The 24,558-nt window shown below is 36.1% G+C and overlaps 1 protein-coding gene across 5 annotated transcripts in view; it reads right to left on the bottom strand.

Moving 5' to 3' along the window:
* The window catches only part of SMARCA1 (SWI/SNF related, matrix associated, actin dependent regulator of chromatin, subfamily a, member 1), a 68,814-nt gene that overhangs the window by 29,665 nt on the left and 14,591 nt on the right, over positions 1–24,558 (bottom strand). For 3 of the 5 annotated variants that reach the window (XM_060138227.1, XM_060138228.1, XM_060138224.1), the window contains exons 8-17: positions 23,597–23,728; positions 22,562–22,630; positions 18,845–18,954; positions 17,122–17,348; positions 15,888–16,009; positions 13,077–13,112; positions 12,015–12,167; positions 9,614–9,746; positions 8,884–9,032; positions 6,564–6,683 (exon numbers count right to left, since the gene is read on the bottom strand). In XM_060138227.1, coding sequence (XP_059994210.1) covers positions 6,564–6,683; positions 8,884–9,032; positions 9,614–9,746; positions 12,015–12,167; positions 13,077–13,112; positions 15,888–16,009; positions 17,122–17,348; positions 18,845–18,954; positions 22,562–22,630; positions 23,597–23,728 — 1,251 coding nt within the window. The remainder of the gene's footprint in view (positions 1–6,563; positions 6,684–8,883; positions 9,033–9,613; positions 9,747–12,014; positions 12,168–13,076; positions 13,113–15,887; positions 16,010–17,121; positions 17,349–18,844; positions 18,955–22,561; positions 22,631–23,596; positions 23,729–24,558) is intronic. The other 2 variants (XM_060138229.1, XM_060138225.1) reach the window with 1 other exon arrangement.

The following is a 24,558-nucleotide window of genomic DNA, read 5'->3' as shown; positions in this document are numbered from 1 at the left end:
GTGAAAGCATTAGGTAAACTGCCAAGAGTTAAATGTAAGTTATTATTAAATATCCAAAGTGGTGTGAACAATGATTTGGTAGCCTTACAAAACTTTACCCCAATATCAGCTGGAAAATGCAATTTAAAAGTCAATATACAAAAGTGACAATATAAAGTTCTGAGTCTGTAGGTATGCTTTTCTAGTTCAGATATTTTTCTTGATTTCACAGTGCCTAGCCTACTACTTTTACACAAAAGAGGCCATTAATCTATTGGGCTGGCTAAAAGTTTTGTTTGGTTTTTTCTGTAAGATGGCTCTAGTAGCACTTACTTGTCTTTAACTTCATTGGAAATAATTCTGTTAGATTGTATGTGACAGCTGTCATATCAGCATGCATTTAAAAAAAAAGACTTATCAAAATTGGTGAATTTTTGTGTAGCCATTTTAACATTGAAGATGGAAGAAAAAAAGCAACATTTCCAGCATATTATACGTTATTTTTCAAGAAAGGTAGAAACGCAAAAAAAAAAAAAAGATTTGTGCAGTGTATGGAGAAGGTGCTGTGACTGATCAAACGTGTCAAAAGTGGTTTGCGAAGTTTCATGCTGGAGATTTCTCACTGGACGATGCTCCACAGTCAGGTAGACCAGTTGGAGTTGATAGCGATCAAATCGAGTTATTGAGAATAATCAACAGTATACCATGCGGGAGGTAGCCAACATACTCAAAATATCCAAATCAAGCACTGAAAATATTTGCACTAGGTTGGTTATGTGAATCGCTTTGATGTTTGAGTTCCACATAAGTTAAGCGAAAAAAACCTTCTTGACCATATTTCCGCTCTACTTAAACATAATGAAAATGTTCCATTTTAAAACAAATTGTGACGGGTGATGAAAAGTGGGTACTGTACAGTAATGTGGAATGGAAGAGATCGTGGGGCAAGTGAAATGAACCACCACCAACCACACCAAAGGTCAGTCTTCATCCAAAGAAGGTGATGTTGTGTATATGGTGGGATTGGAAGGGAGTCCTCTGTTATGAGCTCCTTCTGGAAATCCAAATGATTAATTCCAACAAGTACTGCTCCCAATTAGACCAACTGAAAGCAGCACTCGATGATTAGTCAACAGAAAATGCATAATCTTCCATCAGGGTAACACAAGACCGCATGTTTCTTTGAGGACCAGACAAAAACTGTTACAGCTTGGCTGGGAAGTTCTGATTCATCTGCCGTATTCACCAGACATTGCACCTTCAGATTTCCAATTATTTTGGTCTTTACAAAATTCTCTTAATGGAAAAAAATTTCAATTCCCTGGAAGACTGTAGAAGGAACCTCGAACAGTTCTCTGCTCAAAAAGATAAAAAGTTTTGGGAAGATGGAATTATGAAGTTGCCTGAAAAATGCCAGAAGGTAGTGAAACAACAGGGTGAATACGTTGTTCAATGAAGTTCTTGGTGAAAATGAAAAATGTGTCTTTTATTTTTACTTAAAAACCGAAGGCACTTTTTGGCCAATCCAATACAATTAATGGTCCCACTCTATTTGACCTCATCTACAGGCTGAGTTCTAACCTTGTTATCACATTTTAAGAGTGGAAGATAAACTAAGATGACTAGAATGGTTAGAAATCATAAACTCTGTGTCTAGAGAAGTAAAGACTAAAGACAAAATGGTGGCATCCACATATGGAAAAGTCTATCAGATAGAAAAAAATGTTCTTTGTTGATCTATAAGATTAAAACCAACATGGAAAGTCACAAGAAAGTAGATTGCTACTCAATATAATTTAACAAATATGTCTTAAGTACCTATTTGCAAGTGTCAAGGATACAAAAGTGAATAAAACAATCTCTTCCACCAAGGAGCTTATAAGCCAAATAAGAAGTATTTTGAGGTACTTCCCTGGTAGCACAGTGGATAAGACTCTGTGCTCCCAATGCAGGGGGCCCAGGTTCAATCCCTGGTCAGGGAACTATATCCCACACGCATGCTGCAACTAAGAGTTTGCATGCCACAACTAAGAGTTTTTTGCATGCTACAACTAAGAAGCCCACCTGCCTCAACTAAGGAGCCCACGTGCCACAACTAAGGTGCCTGCCTGCCTCATCTAAGGAGCCTGTGTGCCACAACTAAGACCCGGTGCAACCAAATAAATAAATATTTTTTAAAAAATAGAAGTATTCTGAGAACCAGAGAATATAACACAGTGAAATGAAATATCCTGAATAAGAATCCCAACAATACCGAGTTCAACCAGAGGTTGGATGGGGGGAAGAAAAAAAAACAGAGGCTAGATAACTGTCCTAGATGTTATCGATGGGATTTCTTAATCACAAACAAGGTTAGACTAAATGTCTCTTTTACCTCTAAAAGTTCACGAGATGGATAATGTGAGTTATGTAAGATGATGAGTTTTGTTTTGTTTTTCCCCTCAGATGGGTTAATGTGAGATGACAGTAATAGAAAAGTTTTGTTTTTTTTTTTTTGCGGTACGCGGGCCTCTCACTGTTGCGGCCTCTCCCATTGCAGAGCACAGGCTCCGGACGCACAAGCTCAGCAGCCATGGCTCACGGGCCTAGCCGCTCCGCGGCATGCGGGATCTTCCCAGACCAGGGCACGAACCCATGTCCCCTGCATCGGCAGGCGGACTCTCAACCACTGCGCCACCAGGGAAGCCCGAAAAGATATTTTTTAATAACCAATATTTATTTGTCTCGATTGGGATGAAAAATCAATAATAACTTAACTTTCTAAAAGTAATGTATTTGGCCATTTAACCTATACTTGTTTGAAGGTTTAGATATTCAAATGTGAAATAAGTATTAAAAGCCAATTCCTGGATTTTCAAAAACAGAATAAATCATGCTAAATTAGTTTGTTTTAGATAAGACTACATTAATACAAACTTATTCAGGTTAATTTATTCAGAATCAATTTCAGTCATTATGATTTAATTCACCAGGTATGGTTATAAACTAATGCAACTGGTTCGATAAATCTTATATAAAAATCTACCTCACTGTGCAATTTCCATATGTATGAACAACATTCTTGCAGGTTTTCAATTCTCTTCAAAGGACAGTATGAACTTATTTTATGAACCTATCTAGAAAATATGGAAAGACATAATAAAAATATAATTTCAACTCAGAATATTCAGAAAAAAATCTGATTTAGTCAGTCAATTATAAAAGTCATCATAATTGTTATCATCAAAATTTCTTTATATCTGTACATCATTATTTTGCTAGAATTAGAAACACAGGAAAACTTGTTATATTAGAAATGGACAAATATTTTACTAAGCCTAATTTTCCTCTAAGAAAGTAGGTAGGAAGCACCACTGATATTTAGACTTTTCACTGTTACTTTATAAAACACTTATAATAACAATAAGCCCAAGGGAATAATTGTAAAATTAATAAAATTCATATCACATAATGAGATCTAAAAAGTATATTAGGAAGGCAGTTTGCACTCTGTGTATGCAGGCTGTCACCTCCATCTCCTCAGAGTAAGCCATAAGTAGTCTGAATTAAGGTTATAGATAGAATAACCACATAGATTTTGGTCAAGATACTAAAAACTAACCAGAAATAATGACAGCAACAAAGCATTATCAACATACTAGTTGCAATGCAAATTAAAATGGCTCACCTCTGATTTTTCAGTAAAATCAATACCTAAGAATAAGCTTTTTTATTTTAAAAAATTCATTCTGTCAGTTAAAAAATTTAACAGCTTTATAGAACAATTTGAGTAACAAAATAAAAATGATAGAATTGTATTATAACTCAAAAAATAACTCTCCTTGAGTCCATGTTGATATAAATAAAAGAGTACATAAATAAATGGGGAGAAGGGACAGCTCTTCCTTACAGAAAAATCCCAATTAATAAATGTAGATGGAATGAAGGAAATACAAAATTACCGTTAAGTAAACACCGCAATAACTATTGCAGGCAAACTCCACCAAGAGATGCTAAAACCAGTGGGCAAAAATTTGAGGCGTATCTCCCCCCACCAAGATACTTATCAATTACAAAGGGAAAAATGGGAACTCTACAGTGGAAAAAGCCAGCAGACATCACCTCAACAACGTGACTAAGGTTACTGTCCCCAGTAACATGACATAGTGATGTCATATGTTCCCTGGTATGATGTACTGAGAAAGACGTAACATCCCTTCCAACACATTCTTGCTAAAAATGCATAATGTCAATCAAATCATGAAAAAAATGTCGAACAACCCCAAAGTGAGATTCAAACTACAAGACAACTGAACAATACTCTTCAAGAGTCATGAAAAACAAAGAAAGACTGAGAACTATCACAGATTAGAAGAGACCAAGGAGACACAGCAACAAAATGCAATGTGGGTCAAGAGAATGAGAAGACAAGCCACAGACTGGGAGAAATTGTTTGCAAAAGACATATCTGATAAGAGACTATTATCCAAAATATACAAAGAACTCTTAAAACTCAACAATAAGAAAACAACCATTCTGATTTTTAAATGGGCGAAAGATCTGAGGAGACACTTCCCCGATGAAATATACAGATGGCAAATAAGCAAATGAAAAGATGCTCCCCATCATATGTCATGAGTGAAATGCAAACTAAAACAAAGACATACTACTACACACCTACTAAAATGGCAAAAATCCAGAACACTGTCAACACCAAATGCTGGTGAGAATGTGGCGCAAACAGGAACTCTCATTCACTGCCCACGGGAATGTAAAATAGTATGGCCACTTTGGAACACAGGTTGGCAGTTTCTTACAAAATTAAACATACTCTTACCATACAATCCAACAATCGTGCTCCTTGGGATTTACCCAAAGGAGTTGAAAATCTATGTCCACACAAAAACCTGCACATAAATGTTTATGGCAGCTTTATTCATAATTATCAAAACTTGGAAGCAACCAAGATGTCCTTCAGTAGATAAATGCATAAATAAGCTGTAGTACCTCCAGAAAATGGAATATAACTCAACACTACAAAGAAATGAGCTATCAAGCCATGAAAAGACATGAAGGAACTTTAAATGCATATTACTAAGTGAAAGAAGCCAATTGGAAAAGGCTACATACTGTATGATTCCAACTATATAATATTCTGGAAAGGGCAAGACTATGGAGAAAGTGCAAAGATCAGTTGTTGCTAGGGGTTGACGGGAGGGTGGGATTAACAGGCAGCACACAGAGGGTTTTTAGGGCAGTGAAACTATTCTGGATATCATAATGGTGGATACCAGTCATTTATACATTTATCCAAACCCACAGACTGTACAACACCAAAAGTGAATCCTAATGTAAACGATGGACTTTGAATGATAATGATGTCCGTGTAGGTTCGACTGGTGTGGGATGTTGACAGTGGAGGAAGCTGTTGGAGGGAGGCAGATGGAATATGGGAAGTCTTTGTATTTTCCACTTGATTTTGCTGTGAACCTAAAACTGCTCTTAAAAATAAAACTCTGTTTTTAAAAACTGCAATGTGGGATCCTGGATTATAAACCCTGGAACAGGGAGAGGACATTAGGGGGAAAACATGTTAATTTCCTGGACTTGATCACTGTAATATGATTAAGTAAATTGTTAACATTAGGGGAAGCTGAGTGAAGGATATATGTGAACTCTTTACTAGTTTTTGCAATAAAGTCTGAAGTCATTTGAAAATTAAAAGTTTTTAAAATTACAGCCATAATTTCAGTTTAAACAGACAAAATAAATAAAATTCCCATTTCTTCAAGAGACCTTTGTTGTCCATGAAGTATATTACAAGGCATTCTTTTATAAATGAGACCACCTGTAACAAAGTCCTTCTGGCATTTAAGTAACTATATGTTAACAATAATATTATTACTAATATAATTAATACTAAGTGCTACATATTTTGTTCTAATTACTCTATAATGTAATTACTCCAATCTCCATTTGATAGGTGAAAAAACTGATTATCCAAAGTCACTTAATTATGGTTACCAAAGGGGAAAGGAGGGGAAGGATAAATTAGGAGTTTGGGATTAACATATACACACTACTACATATAAAATAGATAACCAACAAAGACCTACTGTACAGCACAGGGAACTATACTCAATATTTTGTAATAATCTATAAGGGAAAAGAATCTGAAAATAATACATATGTATGTATAACTGAATCGCTTTGCTGTATACCTAAAAGTAACACAACATTGTAAATCAACTATACTTCAATAAAAAAAAATTTAAGTCAATTAGTGATCGAGTTGTGATTTCAGCTTTAGAATCCAGGAACTCAACCACATCCTATACTGCTTCTCAAAAACAAAAGTGGTGGTAGTGGTAGTAGCAGCAACAGCAAAAATGATGTTGATGGTGGTGGTAATATTAATAATAATAAACCAGCCCTTAGATAAGATCATTTTGACATACATCACTTTCACTCTGTAGCACAGTATTGTGATAGGTAAGCGCCAGTGTTTTGTTAAATATATAATTGTTACGGGAAGAAATGCTAATTTGAGAATCTAATGGTTGAGGGTAAAAAGTTACCTTCTGAAAAAAAAAAAAAAAAGTTACCTTCTGTTTTTCTCTATAATCTTCTCCTTCAAACTTGTACAAACTTTGTTCAGTGTCCATTCTAAAATTTCTCAGAGAAGACTCTCCCATTTTCTGCAAGCGTTCATTCATCTCTGCAGTCTAAAGTTGAAGGCATTGAAATTAGAAAATTATCACTGAATTACTTATAAAAATCTGTGGATTTTCTATCTTTTTAAAAGTCAGGTTTTGATATGAAATATGCAGTCTGTTAATTTACAAGGTAATAATGCAATGTTAACATCAAACTTGAATATAAATTTAATTTGCCCCAAGTATTTTAAATACTTAAATGGCTCTTAAGTGTTCTCACTTAGGCTTTCTTTAAAATCTTTTGTCATTGAAAATGTAGCCATATTATAATTTCTGCTGCATAATTTTAACGGGACACATGGCTAATGCTAAAACAAAGGCAAACTTGGATTAAACAACACATTTGCACGCTAACATAAAACACAGGAACACAAGATTGTTCAAATTCCAACATATGGCTTCAGATACGTGAAAAGGTACTAAATATCACTAATCGTCAGGGAAATGCAAATCAAAGCTACAATGAGATATCACCTCACACTTGTTAGAATGGCCATCATCAAAAAGTCTACAAATAATAAATGCTGGAGAGGATGTGGAGAAAAGGGAACCCTCCTACACTGTTGGTGGGAATGTAAATTGGTTAAGGAAATGTAGAAAACAGTATGGAGGTTCCTCAAAAAATTAAAAATAGAGTTACCATATGATCCAGCAATTCCAAATTCCACTCCTGGGAATTTATTTGAAGGAAATGAAGACACTAACTTGAAAAGATACCTACCTGCACCCCCATGTTCGTTACAGCACTATTTACAATAGCCAAGACATGGAAACAACCTAAGCGTCCATCGATGGATGAATGGATAAAGAAAATGTGGTGTAAATGTATACAATGGAACATTACTCAGCCATTAAAGAGAAGGAAATCCTGCCATTTGAGACAATGTGGATGGACCTTGAGGCTATTATGCTAAATGAAATAAGTCAGACAGAGAAAGAAAAATACCATATGATCTCACTGATATGTGGAATCTAAAAAAAAAGAAAACCTAACTCATAGACCCAGAGAACAGATTGGCTGGTTGCCAGAGGTGGGGGGTGGGAGGTCAGTTATAAAATAAATAAGTGCTGGGGCTATAATATAAATGTATGGAGATATAGCCTCAGAAACAAAAAATAGTCTGAAAAGTAAATTCGACCAATTTACAGGAAATACAGTACATAAGTGAACATGGTAAAATACTCCGTGGGGATGGAATCAGCAAAATCTAGACTGTGAGCAACTCAAAAGGCAAACAATCCAGTTTCTTCACCAAATAAATTACAAGGGAAATAATACATAAATGGAGGGAGAACCTACAGATTAAAAAGGATACATATGACATATCAACCAATGACAATGTATAGACCTTATATGCATTCTGATTTTTAAAAAAGTTTTAAAAAAGCTTAGCTACTTCTGAGGTAATTGGAAATTTGAATTATAACTGGATTTTTGCTGTTAAAGAATTATTGGGGTTTTTCAGGTGGGACAATGCCATCATGGTTATGTTTTTAAAGAGTTCTTATATTTTAGAAATACATAGTGAAATATTTACAGCTGAAATGATATGGCTGAGATTGAACTGGGGCTGTGAATGGGGCAGGACTGGTTGATGAACTGGGGCTGTGAATGGGGCAGGAAGATGAACTGGGGCTGTGAATGGGGCAGGACTGGTTGATGGTTGTTGGAAACAGGTGATAAGTACATGGGGGTTCATTACACTATTCTGTCTACTTTTGCTTATGTTTGAAATTATCCATAATAATTTGTGAAAAAAGGTAAATTCAACACAAAATTGCAATATTCTGAAACAGCTTATTATACTTTAACAAATAATGCTTTAATATTTTACAAAATGTTCACAAAAGTTTCAGTTAACACAATGTATCAGTAGATAATTTCTAATCCCATGCAAAAAAGTCACAAAAATGCAGTCCTGATACAAGTGATTAAACACAACATTTTGGGGGCTTTTAAGTAGAGTAAATACCAATATTATAAGCATGAGATATAAGGTCACTCAATTTTAAACTCCGGTTCCTACTCTTCTCACCAAAAATTAAACTAAAAAAAAAACCCTAAATTATCCCTGGATATAAATCTACAAATTCTTAGAACATGAGTCATTTGAAACATGCATTTGAAACAACACACTACAATAATCATGCTGAAATAAACTGATGTTAAAGCAATCCATCATGAAAACAAAATGCCATTTTAACTAACCTTCTTTTCCCCTCTTTCCAGAAGAGTTGTAATGTCTTCATCTGTCAGCTCACTTTCTTTAGAAGCAAAAACATGGGTGGCTCCATGACGTATCATTTGTAACATTTCCTCTTTTGCCATCTTGTTAGACTGTTGGTCAATAAGTCTTCCTGATAATAAAAATAAAAGTTGTATATATGCAATGATATTCCAGAGAAAGCATAGCATATTAGTTCTAATCAGAAACTACTACATTTAAACATAAGTAAAACTTTAGTGAGCTTTAAAGTAATTTTTTAAAAGAACAACCCTGCAAGTTTTTCTTCTACCATACCTTCTATTTCAATATGAATTTCCTTCTATAAAATTCAGTTAAAACATAGGACAGAAACATTTTTTCATGTTCAAACTTCATTTCTCAGATCAAATTGTTCTGTATGAAAAGGCACCCTCTAATACATGTTCTAAAATTTTTAAACCAAACATTTTATCTGCTAAATAATACCAAGTACTTCAAAAGACATGCCACTGACATTCAGCTATAAGCTAGTGATGTTCAAGTACCTACTCCATATACTGAATGCCAGGTTTCAAAATAGGCAGATTTAAATTAGCATTTTTTTTAATTTGACTTTTTTCTTTTACTAAGTTTGCAGATTTTGGTCAACTTTCATTAAAAGTAATCTCCTCTGAAGAAAATTGCACGTGTTTTTCAAAAAGAACACCTAATTCAGTTTACACGTATAAATACCTTGTTGTATGACAATTGAGTCAAGTCTCAGTTTTATCTCAGCTCTTTCAACAATCCTTTCTTCAACGGTGTTGTCGGTGATGAGACGAAATACACGTACTGGCTTCTTCTGACCGATACGATGTGCCCGATCCTAGTAGAAAAAAATCCTAATATAAGACATTGGGCATTCTGGATAAAATGTATGGTATAGCAAGCTTATGCTATAAAATTCTGAAAATAAAAATTAGTTCCTGATCTCTCTAGACCTGCCATTTTTGAAACGAGGGTAAAGAATATTAAGAATATCTAGAGACCCCTGGGAACACAGAAATCTGCAAATATTCTGCCGTACCATTAATGGAAATTTCCAGAAGGACAACAGACAAAACCCCTTTAAGATGAGGACTAAAGAGAGCTGAAAGCTTCTGGATTAAGTTACTAAGTAACTTTAAGCCATTAAATACAAACATCTTCCACACTAGCAAGGAGTTTTTTAAGTGAGGGGCAAATTAGTTAATAAGGGCTGCTTTGGTGGCAAAAGTCAGCTTTCTCTCATCAGCACGCATTTCTTTCTGTTTACTGAGGCAATTCAGGGATCTGTAATAAAGGCTCATAAAAATTAATGGGCTATTAATACCCTTACTGTATGGTCTTGAACTGGTCCTATGGTTTACAGTTGGTAAAGGTGTGACAGGTGGCAAGTTCTGATAACATATAAACAGCTAGGGGGAGTGTTTTTGTTTTTGTTTTAAACATCTTTATTGGAGTATAATTGCTTTACAATGGTGTGTTAGTTTCTGCTTTATAACAAAGTGAATCAGTTATACATATGTCCCCATATCTCTTTCCTCTTGTGTCTCTCTCCCTCCCACCCTCCCTATCCCACCCCTCTAGATGGTCACAAAGCACCGAGCTGATCTCCCTGTGCTATGCGGCTGCTTCCCACTTAGCTATCTATTTTACGTTTGGTAGTGTATATATGTCCATGCCACTCTCTCACTTCGTCCCAGCTTCCCCTTCCCCTTCCCCGTATCCTCAAGTCCATTCTCTAGTAGGTCTGTGTCTTTATTCCCATCTTGCCCCTAGGTTCTTCATGACCTTTTTTTTTTTTAGCAGTCACTATGGAGAACAGTATGGAGGTTCCTTAAAAAACTAAAAAGAGAACTACCATACGACCCAGCAATCCCACTACTGGGCATATACCCTGAGAAAACCATAATTCAAAGAGTCATGTACCACAATGTTCATTGCAGGGGGAGTGTTTTTAAAACACAAGAAGCTGCCAGGGCAAATAGGTGAAGGGAGGAGGCTGGTCGAGAAAAAAAAAATCAAAGAAACAGGGTTCAAAACAGCCCTTGTACTAAATATAAAAACACTAGAGCCAGTAACAGTTTCAACACAGCACACTGAGAGAGAATGCAACACCCCTACACATATTTACATTTCAAACTCAAATCGGTAAATCGTGAAAGATCAGCTATCCTCTAACACTTTTAAGGAAATAAAGTGTCACCAGTAAGTTTTCCAGTTCAGTAACACTGTAACTTACTGGGGCTTACTCCAACTTAGTCACATCAAACATGCAGTTTGGTACCTAAAGCAGTAACAATTATGCCAAAGCATGTGGATTTTAAAATGTCCCGATGGTCAATATTTTCAATTCTCTATTATAAAAGAAAAGGGACGACTTCTAAGCTCTGCCTCATTGGCATATGACTTTAATCATTTCCAAAGACAGTCAGTTGTCCCATAAATTCCTGGGATTTTGAATGCATAGCTATGTTTTATCTTTTTACCTCTGAAATTATATATAATCTCAAAACTTGAGTCACAGTGACTCAAGTTGTAGCTCTAGTTCAATAAATGATACCATGATGAAAGGTAAGAAAAGCTCCCTGAATCTTTTTTAAACATAGAGTAGTTTCTGATGGTGTCCTTAGGTAGCAAATGTTTTCCTGGAATATATTCCTTTGTTACCTTTTTACCTTCTTGCCCCAATTGTTTTATAACAGAAATTAAAACCCTATCTCTCCCAATTTCAGTGCTAAGGATTTTAATATATTTAGTTGTTAAGGAAATTAATACTGAAAGACTAATTTTTAAACCCTTTTCATTAAAACATATGTATGTGCCCTCTTCAATATTTAGGAGTGGGAAAAAAATGACATTTCTGTTTCATGATAAAAGCCAAAATCAACACACAAATGCTATAGTTGGGCTTGGGGTGTATTTGTTTTTGCTTTGTTTGTTTTTTGCAATTAGCACAGCAACTTTGTTTTCCAGAAAAATCTATTTTAACATCTACAAAATCCCCCAAAGATTGTTGTTACCATTTTATCATAAATTACCTTTGTGCTGTATAAATAACAATAGTTTTCCGAGCTAAGGTAAATTTCTGATACCATTAAAGATTACTAACCATAGCTTGTAGATCAACCTGTGGATTCCAGTCTGAGTCATATAGTATAACCACATCAGCACTTGCCAAGTTAATTCCAAGACCTCCAGCCCTGGTACTCAGCATAAAGATGAATTTGCTACTATTAGGAACATTAAAGGCCTCTATTGCTTCCTTTATTTAATTGACAGGAGATGGAAGAAAAAGAGAGAAAAATCAAATTATATTACCAGAGTCCTTAAGAAAGAAATAAACATTTTAACATGCATGCTCAAAACCCCACTTTGTAATATTCTTCCATCTTCAAAAATATTTAAGCATATATCTATAAACTGTACTATGTGTACAGTAAAAAGTGTATTACATAACGTTCCTAACCTTTAGAAGCTTACCTCAATAAAAAGAACAATCACAAAGACAAATTTAACTAAGCAATTAATCAATCATTTAAATTATTTTAAAATAATAATAGTGAAAATGTTTTAATTGAGTGGGAGCTAAAATATATCTAGGGGTAAAATGTCAGATATCTCAACTTCATTCCCATTAATTTATGAAGAATTAATATAGAAGACCAACCAAGAGAGATAAAAGTTTAGAAATGGGAATGAGAGCAACAGATAGAGGGGAAGGTAAGTAGATTTATTTCCATATGGTGAAAAGGAGCAAACAGGGAAGTAATGAGGAAAATCAGGAAGGTAATCCAGGGATATTCAGTGAAGAGTCTTAAAAATTAATAGGATGTTAATATCCTTGCTATATAAAGATCTCATACAAATTAATTAGAAAGAAACACTAAGACCGCAATAGAAAAATGAGGAAAAAAAGGACAGTACACAAAAGAACAAGTACGAATGGCTAATAAACACAAGAATAATGTTCAATCTCACTAGTAATCAAATAAATGCAAATTAAAACAACATAATACCATTTTTTAAAGATTAAAAAAATGATATACTCAATGTTGACGAGGGGGCGGTGAGACGGGCACTCTCATACATTGCTGCTGGGAGTGTAAATTGGTACAACCTTTCTGGAAAGCAATTTGGCAATATGCATCAAGAGTCTTAAAAGTGTTCATACCCTTTGACCCAGTAATTCCACTTCTAGGAATTTATCCTAAGGAAATAATCAGAGATGGGCACAAAGATTTATGTATAAGGACTTTTACTTAAGCATTATTTATAATAGTGAAAAATTGGAAACAACCTGAATGATCAACAATAGGGGGATAAATTATTTATTGTATGTCCACAGGATGAAATATCACACTAAAATTATTTTTACAATGATATTTTTTACTGATATAGGAAAGTACAATATAATGTTGAGTAAAAAGTATCAGGATACTGAACTTCATATGTAGTGTATAGAGTATAATATTAATTATTTATATATTATATATGCATAAAAATATTGGCCAGAAATACTTTTCTTCTCAAGATTTCCTTGGCAATCATATATTACTTTCATAATCGCAAAATACAGGAAGTTCTATTTTTAAGGAATGGAATGGCATGGTCAAAAGTTGCAGACAGAGAAGGTGACTCTGCCGCAGTCCATACAGCATGTAGAGGGGGCAGTACAGAAAGCAGCATGGTGTAGTGAGAGGCAATTTGGTGTAGAGGAAATAGCAAAAACCTGGGCGTGAATCATAACTCTACCATTTATTACACATGTGGTTCTCAGCAAGCATTTAACCTCTCTGAGACACAGTTTCAAGTGGAGAAAATTATGCCAATACTTTACTGGGCTGCTGGGAGAATTCAGCTGGAACTCTAAGTTGCCTAGCTCATAGTCGTTGCTTGACAAATGTTAGTTCCTTTCCCCATAAAAGTGAGGAGCTAGCTGAATTTAGCTGTAGCAATGGAGAAAGGGCAAATCCAGCTGCTATTGAGAAAGAATTGCTTATTAACAGCTCGCAAACAAATCGAGTAAGGAATTAAAGGTAGTCTTCCCCTTCTTACTAGGAAAATAGATGAAATGCTTGTCTGAACAACAACATAATGGGAAGGCAGGACATTTCCAAAACAAAACAAACAGCTCTCACTTTGCTATATCTTTTTTGTTTTAAAGATTTTTTTTTTGATGTGGACCGTTTTTAAAGTCTTCATTGAATTTGTTACAATATTGCTTCTATTTTATGTTTTGGATTTTTGGCTGCAAGGCATGTGGGATCTTAGCTCCCTAGCCAGGGATCGAACCCGCACCCCCTGCACTGGAAGGCAGAGTCTCAACCACTGGACCGCCAGAGAAGTCCCTCACTTTGCTATATCTAAAGTCAAAGCATGTGATTCAAAGTCTCTGAAAGGAGAACATTATTTAACATTTTAAGAAACCAGATAATTGGAGCATAATTAGGTAAAGTCCACATTATTCATGAGCAGAGAGATTAGACAGAAATGCAAATTGGCTATTTGAGATCAGAAAGCACCTACTCTTCTGCCTTAGTATCATCTTCATTCCGGGAAGAAGGGCCATCTTGAATGGTACTATGCTTAATGTGGATTTGGAGAAATCCATTCCCAGGAATAAATCAGCGAAAGCCCAATAAAGATTCAAGTTACCATTTCAGAGAGGGTAAAAGACTAAAGAGCAGGGAACAGCATAAGCTTTGAAACGTCCTCATTTATAAATATTACCACAACTGTTTTCCCACAGTGTGTAGCAGGGAAACCCTTAATGTGAAAAGGGCCTGTGCTCCTGCTGTGGACACTATCGTACACTATGCCAGGTTTCACTAAGGAGGCACACAAGGGACAGAGTGCCCACTGCAGCTATGGAAGGAGAGGGACACAGGCTGAGAGTCTTTGTGGCCTGAGAAGGGGTCCTAGAGCTGAGAGGTGAAAAGGCCTGTGTGCACTTTCATGACCTGTGGGCTATACTGCACTACATAGTACAAAAACTCTGTTCATACATATTATATGCAGTGATCCTCACAACACTGTCAGGAAAACAGAAGCCTAAGCATTAATATTACCCTTATAATAAAGAGTCAAAGATACTGAGGCTCAGAGGATTAAATAGCTTGCACGCATAGTGGTGGAGTTGGTGTTAAGTTCAGGTCTTCTGAAACCAAGTTCAATGCATTTTCCACTATACCATGAAATCACGATCTCTGCCCAGAGCATGAGTATAGACTTAAAACAGAGGCCAAAGACAGAGCCCTGAAGGATCACAGAAAAGAGAAGATAAATTAGCAAAGCCCTCTCCCTCAAAAAAAAAAAGTGCTTTAAAGGGCTTAAAATACATTAGACCCCTGACATTCATGAGAAGTCATCTAAAAATCTTCAAGAATTTCCAAATTACAGAAAACTAGTGGGTGCTAGGCAGGCTTCCTCATTAGCTAAGTGACTCATTCCTGCACACCAACCTTTTAGTACTCCAAAATCCAAGTGCATGATAAGCTCCTACACCTATGTTGTCCCATTTCAGTTGTACAAAATTTCTGTAAGACTGAGATCATTCCCTTTACAAATTACTGTCTCATGAGTCTATGGTTGCTCATAAATTGAAACAATCTCAACTGTTAAGCTCCATGAATGGCGAGGCTCTAATGTAGGAGGCAAATCAAGAAAAGAAAATGACACAGAATCAGGGGTCAAAGAGTAAACTGAGAAACAAGTAGTCAAAAGGCCAGAGACAGCAGTGATTAGAGGAGGTAAGGATGTAATAGATAACTTAGGATGTCTTTGAAAACCTTGGAAAGAAAGATTTTTAAAGAGCCAGTGTAATGGAAGTCCAGCTAAAGATCTCAAAGAGAGAGAGATGGTAGTGAGAAATTCAATGCACCTAGCTAAAGAAAAGGCCAAAGTTCAAAACTACCTAATGATGAAAAACGTGGCTTAATTGAACTCTGATTTTTCAAGTCTTGTTTTATTTTCTCTTCCTCACCTCTCTTTCTTCATGTGGGGTTTGTCCATCCAGTCGACAATACTCGTAACCACGCCACATACAATAATCCTCCAAAATGTCCAGCAAGCGAGTCATCTGGCTAAAAATGAGAACCCTTGAACCTAAAACATTTCACCAAAAAAAGCAAGTGGTTCATCTTGTGTAAAACTAACTTGAAAGTTACAAAAATAAAAGTAAACATCATATGCAATATAAATATATAGCACATGAACACTCCACTAACCACACACACACACACACACACACACACACCTTCAAGGGATACTATACATAAGTATGCATTTGTTGAGTTACACATTTTTAAGGTCTTCAAAATCCTCCACACATATTAAGATGATTTAAAATCTTCCCTTACTAGAAATAGAGACACAGATGTAGAGAACAAATGTCCGGACACCAAGAGGGAGGAAGTGGTGGGTTGAATTGGGAGATTGAGATTGACATATATACACTAATATGTATAAAACAGATAACTAATAAGAACCTTCTGTATAAAAAATAAATAAAATAAAATTTAAATGATAAAAAAATAAATTTTAAAAATAATAAATAAATAAAATAAAATCTGCCTTTACTCCATCCTGAGGATGTTTCTAGTCTCTCATCCTCAGTAGATACACCCCCATGCTGCTTCCAAGCTTCTCTTCCTAACATACAAGTCTGATCACATCACTGTCCACAGCCAAATGTTCTATGACCACCCCCACCACCTTCAAAATAGTCCAAATTCCTTAAATCATAGTGTAAAAGGCCTTTTGTAATGGCCCCATCCATCCTCCCAGACTCATCCACTGCCACTCTACCCAAATACCACAAGCTCTACATTCCCTTCTTTCACACCTCTGCTTCACTGAAGATGTGGAACACCCTTCCCTTCCTTTTTCTCATGGTTTACTCCTACACATTCTCCCGTGCTCACCTCAAACATCATCTTTGTGAAGACTTCCCCAACTCCCAATCTCTCAGCATATCACAGCACTATCACAGTGACCTGCAACTATTCCTCCTCACTGTACTGTGAGCATCTACAAGGCAAGGACTGTTGTCTTGTGCATCTTTGTATACCCAGCCCATAGGACAATTCCTGACAAACAGTAAATACTCAACAATGTGTGCTGAACAAGTGAATGAATGAATGACAAATGATTATGCAAAATGTTATTCATATACAATATTAAGTTACTTCACATTAATTTGAAGATTTGTAACTCACCCTGTTCCTTGAGTTTGGCCAACAGTTTATCAAGAACTACCATTTTACCACTGTTGCTAACAATGTGCTCATCAGTGGTATACGGTGGACCAGGTTCAGCACCATCAAACAGGTAAGGGTGATTACAACACTTTCGAAGCTGCATCAGAATGTTTAAGAGCCGCATCTTGTCCATTTTGCCAGCAGAGTTTAGAACATCAATATCTTTCATCAGGATTTTTGTATACCTAAAATTTTAAACTATAATTAATCATCAACTATTATAAAGGCTTAATGCCATCAAGAAATGTCCCTTTGGAAAAAAAATAATGTCCCTTTGGTGATCTGCTTAGATTCCTATTTAAAGAAAAACAAAAAGATTTGATTTGAGACTAAATTTGATCAGCAAAACCAAAAAATAGTGACGATCTGAATATTTTAACTTGTATGTTGCCTATAAACCTATTTCCTCCTGCTTTATCCATTGCTAAAAATTGCCATCAGCTGATAACAATTCAGACAACTACATCTGATAATTATTAATATTTAATAACTACAATATTTGCTGAAAGTTGGTATCTGGCTTTTACTTGTTTGAGTTAAAAACAATTGCAATTTCTTATACCTGTCTTCATAGGTCATTTTTTTCTGATCCTATAAACATTTTTATTGTCTTTTCTAGACCTTCACCCAGGAGAAAACAGACCTACATATCCACCTGGACAGTAATAATATTTAATTATAACGACGGCCAACTTGTACTGAGTGCAAGTGCCAGGTATATGAATCATCTTGTTAAATCTTTACAACTCCAAGGTAAGTACTAGGGTCACTGCCATTTTACAGATGGAAATTCAGGCAGCTAAAAGAAGTGAAACAATTTATTCAGAGCCACAGAAAGGGACAAAGCGAGGGTTTGATCTTAACGTCTGAGTCCAGAGAAATATACTCTTTACCACTCCTCTATACTGGCTTCAATAATAGAGAAGTCACTGTATATTATAAATTATCTAATTTTATTTATATAAGCAACACTTTGCTTCTCTTAGTAGCATTATTACATTACTAACATGTTTAATTTTATGTTTAAATTTAAGATTCCTTGTGACTCCTCTTGTCAATTTCCTGCTCTGCTTGTATTTATCAATACAAGCTTGCTTTTTTCATTGATGGAAAAAGCAAGAATAACTAGCAAATGTGCCGGTGACATTATCCCCTTTAACCCTAACATCCTTATAAGCTAAGTATTATTACCCCCATTTTACAGAAGGGAAACTGAGATTACATAACTTGTCCAAGCTAAGTAGCTATTAAGAGGCAAAGCACTGACTCAAACACAGGTCTATAGACTCCAAGGCCCATGCTCTTTCCTAAAGGTTAAATAAAATACTCATCAATTTTCTATTAAAATATCTGAACTACTTAACTTGGCATTTAAACATAAAAATGTAATTTTTGAACTAAAGGCACAACTGAACCACTACAAAGCTTTTTTTTTTTTTCCGGTACGCGGGCCTCTCACTGTTGTGGCCTCTCCCGTTGCGGAGCACAGGCTCCGGACGTGCAGGCTCAGCGGCCATGGCTCACGGACCCAGCCGCTCCGCGGCATGTGGGATCTTCCCGGACCGGGGCACGAACCCGTGTCCCCTGCATCGGCAGGCGGACTCTCAACCACTGTGCCACCAGGGAAGCCCACAAAGCTAATTTTTAATAAATAAATTCTAATGGAAATATAATAGCTCACCATTCTCGCTGCATTTTACTCAATCCCAAGTAAATCTTGATTTCCTTTTTAGGAGGCAGGCTCTTCTCTACATCAGTTTTTATACGCCGTAACAAAAATGGTTTTAAAACCTAAAAAGTGAGAGTTTTTATAAAAGTTTATAAAACATTCAATATTATAAACCATTTATTTCATTGACAACACCCTAATGTGAAATTTACTTCCCACTGTATAATCTGAAAAACACTACCAACACCAGTTGCCAACTTTCTTGGTAAAAAAGAACCAAGTAATGGCCCATTACAGGCTCAGAATAGGGGACCTAAATTAGACATTCATGATTTGATGGCAGAAAAGACATTAAAAATTAAGACAGTAAGATTATTGACTATTGAAAAAGTACAAAATATACTTTTTTAAAAAATCTGCTGTCATACAATATTTTTAAACCTGAGAGGAAATCTAAAGTCAGAGTATGGATCCAAGAGTCTCTAAAAGTGAAACAAAAATTCAAGCCATTTAAAAATGGTTAACTATATGAATGAGGAGAAAATGGTTCAATGTTAAGGAAGATACGAATGAAAAGAGAAAAAACATGAAACAATCAGTGTATACCTGCAAGGCAAATTCTATCACAAGAAAAAAAAATCTCTAGAGCACCTGCAATGTGCCAAATACTACACCATGAACTTGATAGAGTATTAAATCCTTACAATAAATCTTTGAGGGAAAGGCAGTTATTTCAATGTTAGTAATGTCACCAAAGTCACCTTGCTAGTAAGTGGTAGAAGCAGAAATCAAACCCAGATCAGGCCGATTCTACATCCAGCTCAGTCCCTGATTAGCTGTTGTGAGCTGGGCAAGTTCTTTTAACTTTTCCAAGCCTGTTTCCTCATCCATTCATCCAAAACATATAGATTTATGGTATTTGTGTATGCCAAGCATTTTTAAATGGGGATAAAGACACCTAGTTTCAAGGCTTCTGTGACAATTTGTGGTAGTACATGTGTAGAGCTTAACCACAGTAGACATCGGTAAACTGTGGCTATTATTACTAGAGATCCATGGGAGGTAAGGAAAAGGGAAGTGTAAACGAAGACTTCTGGTTTCCTGCTTGGGCCTCTTAAATTTGTCTAAGTGGCATTTTTAAGAGTTTCAACTGACTGTGAGACATTTAGGCAGAAGACTCAGAAGGCAGTGGGATATGTAAGTCTAGAGCTTAGGAGAGAGACAAGGAGAGAGAAATTTGGGAGTTATAAGTATAGAGGTGGAAGCTGAAACTATGGGAGTGAACCCCCAGGGAGAGCACATATGAAAAAGGAAGCCAAAGACAAAGCCCTATGAAACACTAAACTTTCAGGGACAGAGAAAGAAAAGACCATGGTTGGGACTGAAAAGAATAGCCAAAGAGGTAAGAGAAAATCCATCCCATACCCCAGACACTAAACAGAAAGCTCTTAAAGCAGGAGTGGTTAGCAGTACTAAATATTACAGAGACGCTAGGGCACTGACCAAAAGGTATACCCTGAACTAAGTAACTGAAATCACAAACACTTGTTAAGTAAGTTTCAATTGTATTTAATGGATAAACTCTAGTGGTCAATGGATTCAGGAGTGAATAGGACCCACCAGAGACAGAGTAAACATTCCCCAGAGTTGACCAAGTTCGTGCTATCAGAGGCCCAGCTGTACTACAACTTGTGTTACAAGATTCTTGGAAGATTTGTCTTCTACTCCTCTGCATTCTTGCAATAAATTCCCTATTACATAAGGTCATTTGTTTCTGGACTTGTTCTGTTTAACTCTAAATAAATATTTACATAAAGCATGATGACTGTTAGGGCTTCAAGTCAATAAATGTTTAATGAGCAGTTACTCTGGACCAGGCACACAGGGCACAATGTGGTGGAAAATAGACAGGGTCTCTGCCACACCAAGTTTACATTTTTCCAGGGTAGGGGGAGAGAGGGAGAAGTGGACAATACATGGGTTTTGTTTTTTTTTTAGTATTATCTGTAAAGAAAGATTGAGACTCTCATTAAAAACAGCAGACAAAAAATAGCAAATGCATCTATACCCACTTCCTCACAAAACTCCACTAAGCCAATTAAAATTATAGGTGTACATTTTTAAAAAGAGTGAATAGGGACTTCCCTGGAGGTCCAGTGGTTGAGACACCACACTTCCAATGCAGGGGGCAGAGGTTTGATCACTGGTCGAGAACTAATATCCCACATGCCGCATGGTGCGGCCAAAAAAAAAAAAAAGGAGCAAATAGGAGATTTGGTGGTGGAGATAGAGGGGATAAACTAAACTTTCAAATAGCTTAGCCATCAAGGTAATAAACCAGAATCACAGCTCGAGAAGGACAAAGCGTTGAGGGAGTACTGTTCTGTGTATGTGAGGTGGGGGCATCTAAGTGTGGGTTAGGATTTAATAAGGGAGATAATTGAGCATATTTACCTGTTGAAGGAAAAGAGCCAACATGGAAGGAGAGGTAGAAAATTCAGTCAATAAAAAGGATAAATCAAGGGGAAAAGTCCATAAGGAAACAGGAAAAGATGAGATCCAGGGTTCACGTTGGAACAATTAGCCATTGCTGGGAGAAAGACCTCTTCCACTCAAACAGAGGTAACACAGATGCAGATATCCTTGGAAGATGGATATCCTTGAAGGAGTTCCTACCTAATGTCTTCTATTTTCTCTTTGAGAAAGGAATGATGGTACTTGCTGAGAAAGGAGGAGGGCAGGGAACACCTGGGTTAGAGGTCTTGGGGAGACTGGGGAAAGTCTGAAATAGCTGTTCTAGGAAATGAGAAAGAATGCTGAGGAAGGCCATGTTGAAGGATCACCAACATCATCAAATCCCAGCTTACGTTAGGGAACATGAAACTGTAGTGGCTCCAACCTGTACAGTGGGTGTAATCTCCTTTATCAGTGTTGAGCAGCCCCAGTACAGAGCAGGTCACTCTGCTAGTAAGTGGTAGAAGCAGAATTCAAACCCATAGGACAGTTACATAATTCCAGTTTAGGGCTTTTAGGGCAGAAATGGCAGATCAAGAGAGCAAGGGAGTTTGAGATATTGGCAAAAAAAAAGTGGTTCAAGTGATAGAACATGGGCTCATTGCTGGATACAGAAAATGTAACAGAAATGGTCTGACAGATGGGGGTAAAGCAGGAGTCCAGGCACTGGATATCTCTGTGAGATAACAGGACAGATACAAATGGAGTAATATGAGTGAAAGAGAAGGATACAAGAAGCTGTTAACAAAGAAGGGGAAACTGGTGTTCAATGAATGTGAGGGGGTCACCTGGTAATGAGTAGATGACAGAGAAAAGAATGGACGGAGGATGGACTTGCAAGATAACTTGAGCCTCAAAGGAAGAGTTTTACACATGACAGTGGAGAAGCAGTCGTTTTGAAATGGCATTGGGGAACTAAGAGAATACTGATGCAATCTCAAGGACCTGTGGGGTACGGGAGAGTGAACAGCCTCTATGGGAGAGAACCACATTATCCTGGGGAGAGAGCCAAAGCAGAAGAGCTGTTCCATAGAGAAGCTGAGGATACAGTGGGAGTTTGCCTCCCAAAGAAGCTATTAGAAAAGTCGAGAGGGAAAAACACTAAGACTGAGCCCAGAAGCAAATCCACAAGTTCAAACAGATTCTATAGCAGCTTGTTTTCTAGCTCAGTTATATATATATAATTACTAAATTTTCCTGTCTGCTATTACTTACTGCGTGAAGTCTTTCCACAAGTTTTTGATCACCAAGACAATTTTTAGTGTCAAACCAAGAATCAAAGTCCTGTGGAGGGGTGAAAATTCTGCAGTAAGTGCACAGTTTTTTTTTTTAATAAATGCAGTATTCTATAAATTCTTATACAACTCATATAGCAATAATTCATTTTAAAAGCACTGTAAAAATATGTTAACTGTGATGGCCAATATTATTTACTTCTGAAAACAGATAAAATACTGGAGCAGTTAACAAAATCTGAACTGCATTATAGAGGCACTCCATCAGCAGGTTTTCCTTAAAAAGCTTTTATTAGGCTTCCCCATACCATAGTAGCATTGTATCCAGTTAAAAGGAGTAGGAATAAGAATAAAAAACCGAAGACATGCTAATGAAAATGTTAATCAAACAGTAAAAATGAACAAAAGCAAGATAAGGTATACAAACCAATAGATAGCTGAACTTGGTACTTTTATTATCAATTAATATCAGTAATGAGGAAAATCAAGCTCCAAAGTCCTTAAATCATTCAATTCTGTTTGCTGCACTAGCATAACCTTATGTTAATGATAAAAACAGTATAAATCATACATTTACAAAATATGTTGCTTTTCACATCACATATTATAAGCTCTTTAGTACTCACCAAATGTTAATACCTGCAATAATTAAAGATTATTTCAATGACTCCACCTGCCAAACTAGTATGTAGAAAACCCTTCCAATTTAATTAAAAGAAAATTTAGAAAGCACTATTCTGAACTCAGTCTACCTTATGTCATAAGTTGTGGTAGCAATGTTATTATATAGGCAAAGTTTAACAGGCAGGATAATCTCAAAGAAAAGAAACATTATTTCTCTAAATATCCCCGTTTGAAAAAATTTCTACTTAAGAGCACCTTTCTGAGAAAATCAAAACACAAATAAAGAATTACAAATGAAAAAGAACTATCAATTTCAATCTACATTCTATGCTTTGAAAACAGATGTCTGTGAACCTAAGAAAATTACACTTAAAACGTATGACAAACTTACATCTGCAGAATTAAAGACATCAGGCAATAAAAAGTTGAGTAGTGCCCAGAGTTCATGCAGGTTATTCTGCAAAGGTGTTCCAGTTAGGAGCAAGCGGTTAGTTGACTTGAACTCACGAACAATCTCTGAAAGCTAGAAAAATAATAGTTACGTCAACATTGTTTTATTTATTAGAATGTTCATCAGTTCTTCATCCAACCCAAGACATGTTTTGAATAAAATAAAACTTGAAAATTAATTTTCTGTGGCAAAATATCCTGGTTCAGGTGACATTGCCACAGTGAAGCACAACTGAACAAAATATTCTAGGCATTTCTACACTTACAAGAATGCAGATCATAGTCACACCTGAGACCGTTCCCCCGCTTTAAAAAATTTATTTTTTCCATTTTGGGTCCACAGAAACAGTCACAACTCTATGGAATTCAGGCTAGTCACTTTATACAACACTATCGCCTTCTCCCTGCCAATCACGTTCATCCACCATGCCTAGCCAACTTCTAACTTGGCCTGGTCACAATTTTTAAGCACCACACTTGAGCCCATTTTCCCCGAATATCTTATATTAACTTTCTAAATATAAAACCACAAAAATTAAAGCACAAAAAGTATAAAAGAACAGTAATCTTATCAATAAAAATGCACATTTTTATAGTGCTCTTAAATTAACAATTACTCTCTAACATGCGTCCTCTTATCGGGTATTAACTCTAATTTGAAAAGCACCACCTGGTGATTTTGCTTCAGTTGTGTCCCTGGTTCTCCCAAAGCAGCCCAGTGATCCAAAGAGAGGTTCATCATAATAATTGACGCTTTTCCTACTGTTGATGGAGTTGAATGGCAAGAAATGTTGGTATTTTTCAATGTTAACACCACACTCTAATTCACACAAGTCAGATAATTCTAGGAAATGATTTTTTCTAATCCATATGAATACACGTAAGGTAGCTCCTCAAAAAATA

Source organism: Lagenorhynchus albirostris, chromosome X (assembly GCF_949774975.1).
Source record: "Lagenorhynchus albirostris chromosome X, mLagAlb1.1, whole genome shotgun sequence".
NCBI classification, from domain to species: Eukaryota; Metazoa; Chordata; class Mammalia; order Artiodactyla; family Delphinidae; genus Lagenorhynchus; species Lagenorhynchus albirostris.
Note: the sequence above shows the minus strand (reverse complement) of the source record. Positions and strands in the feature narration are given on the sequence as shown.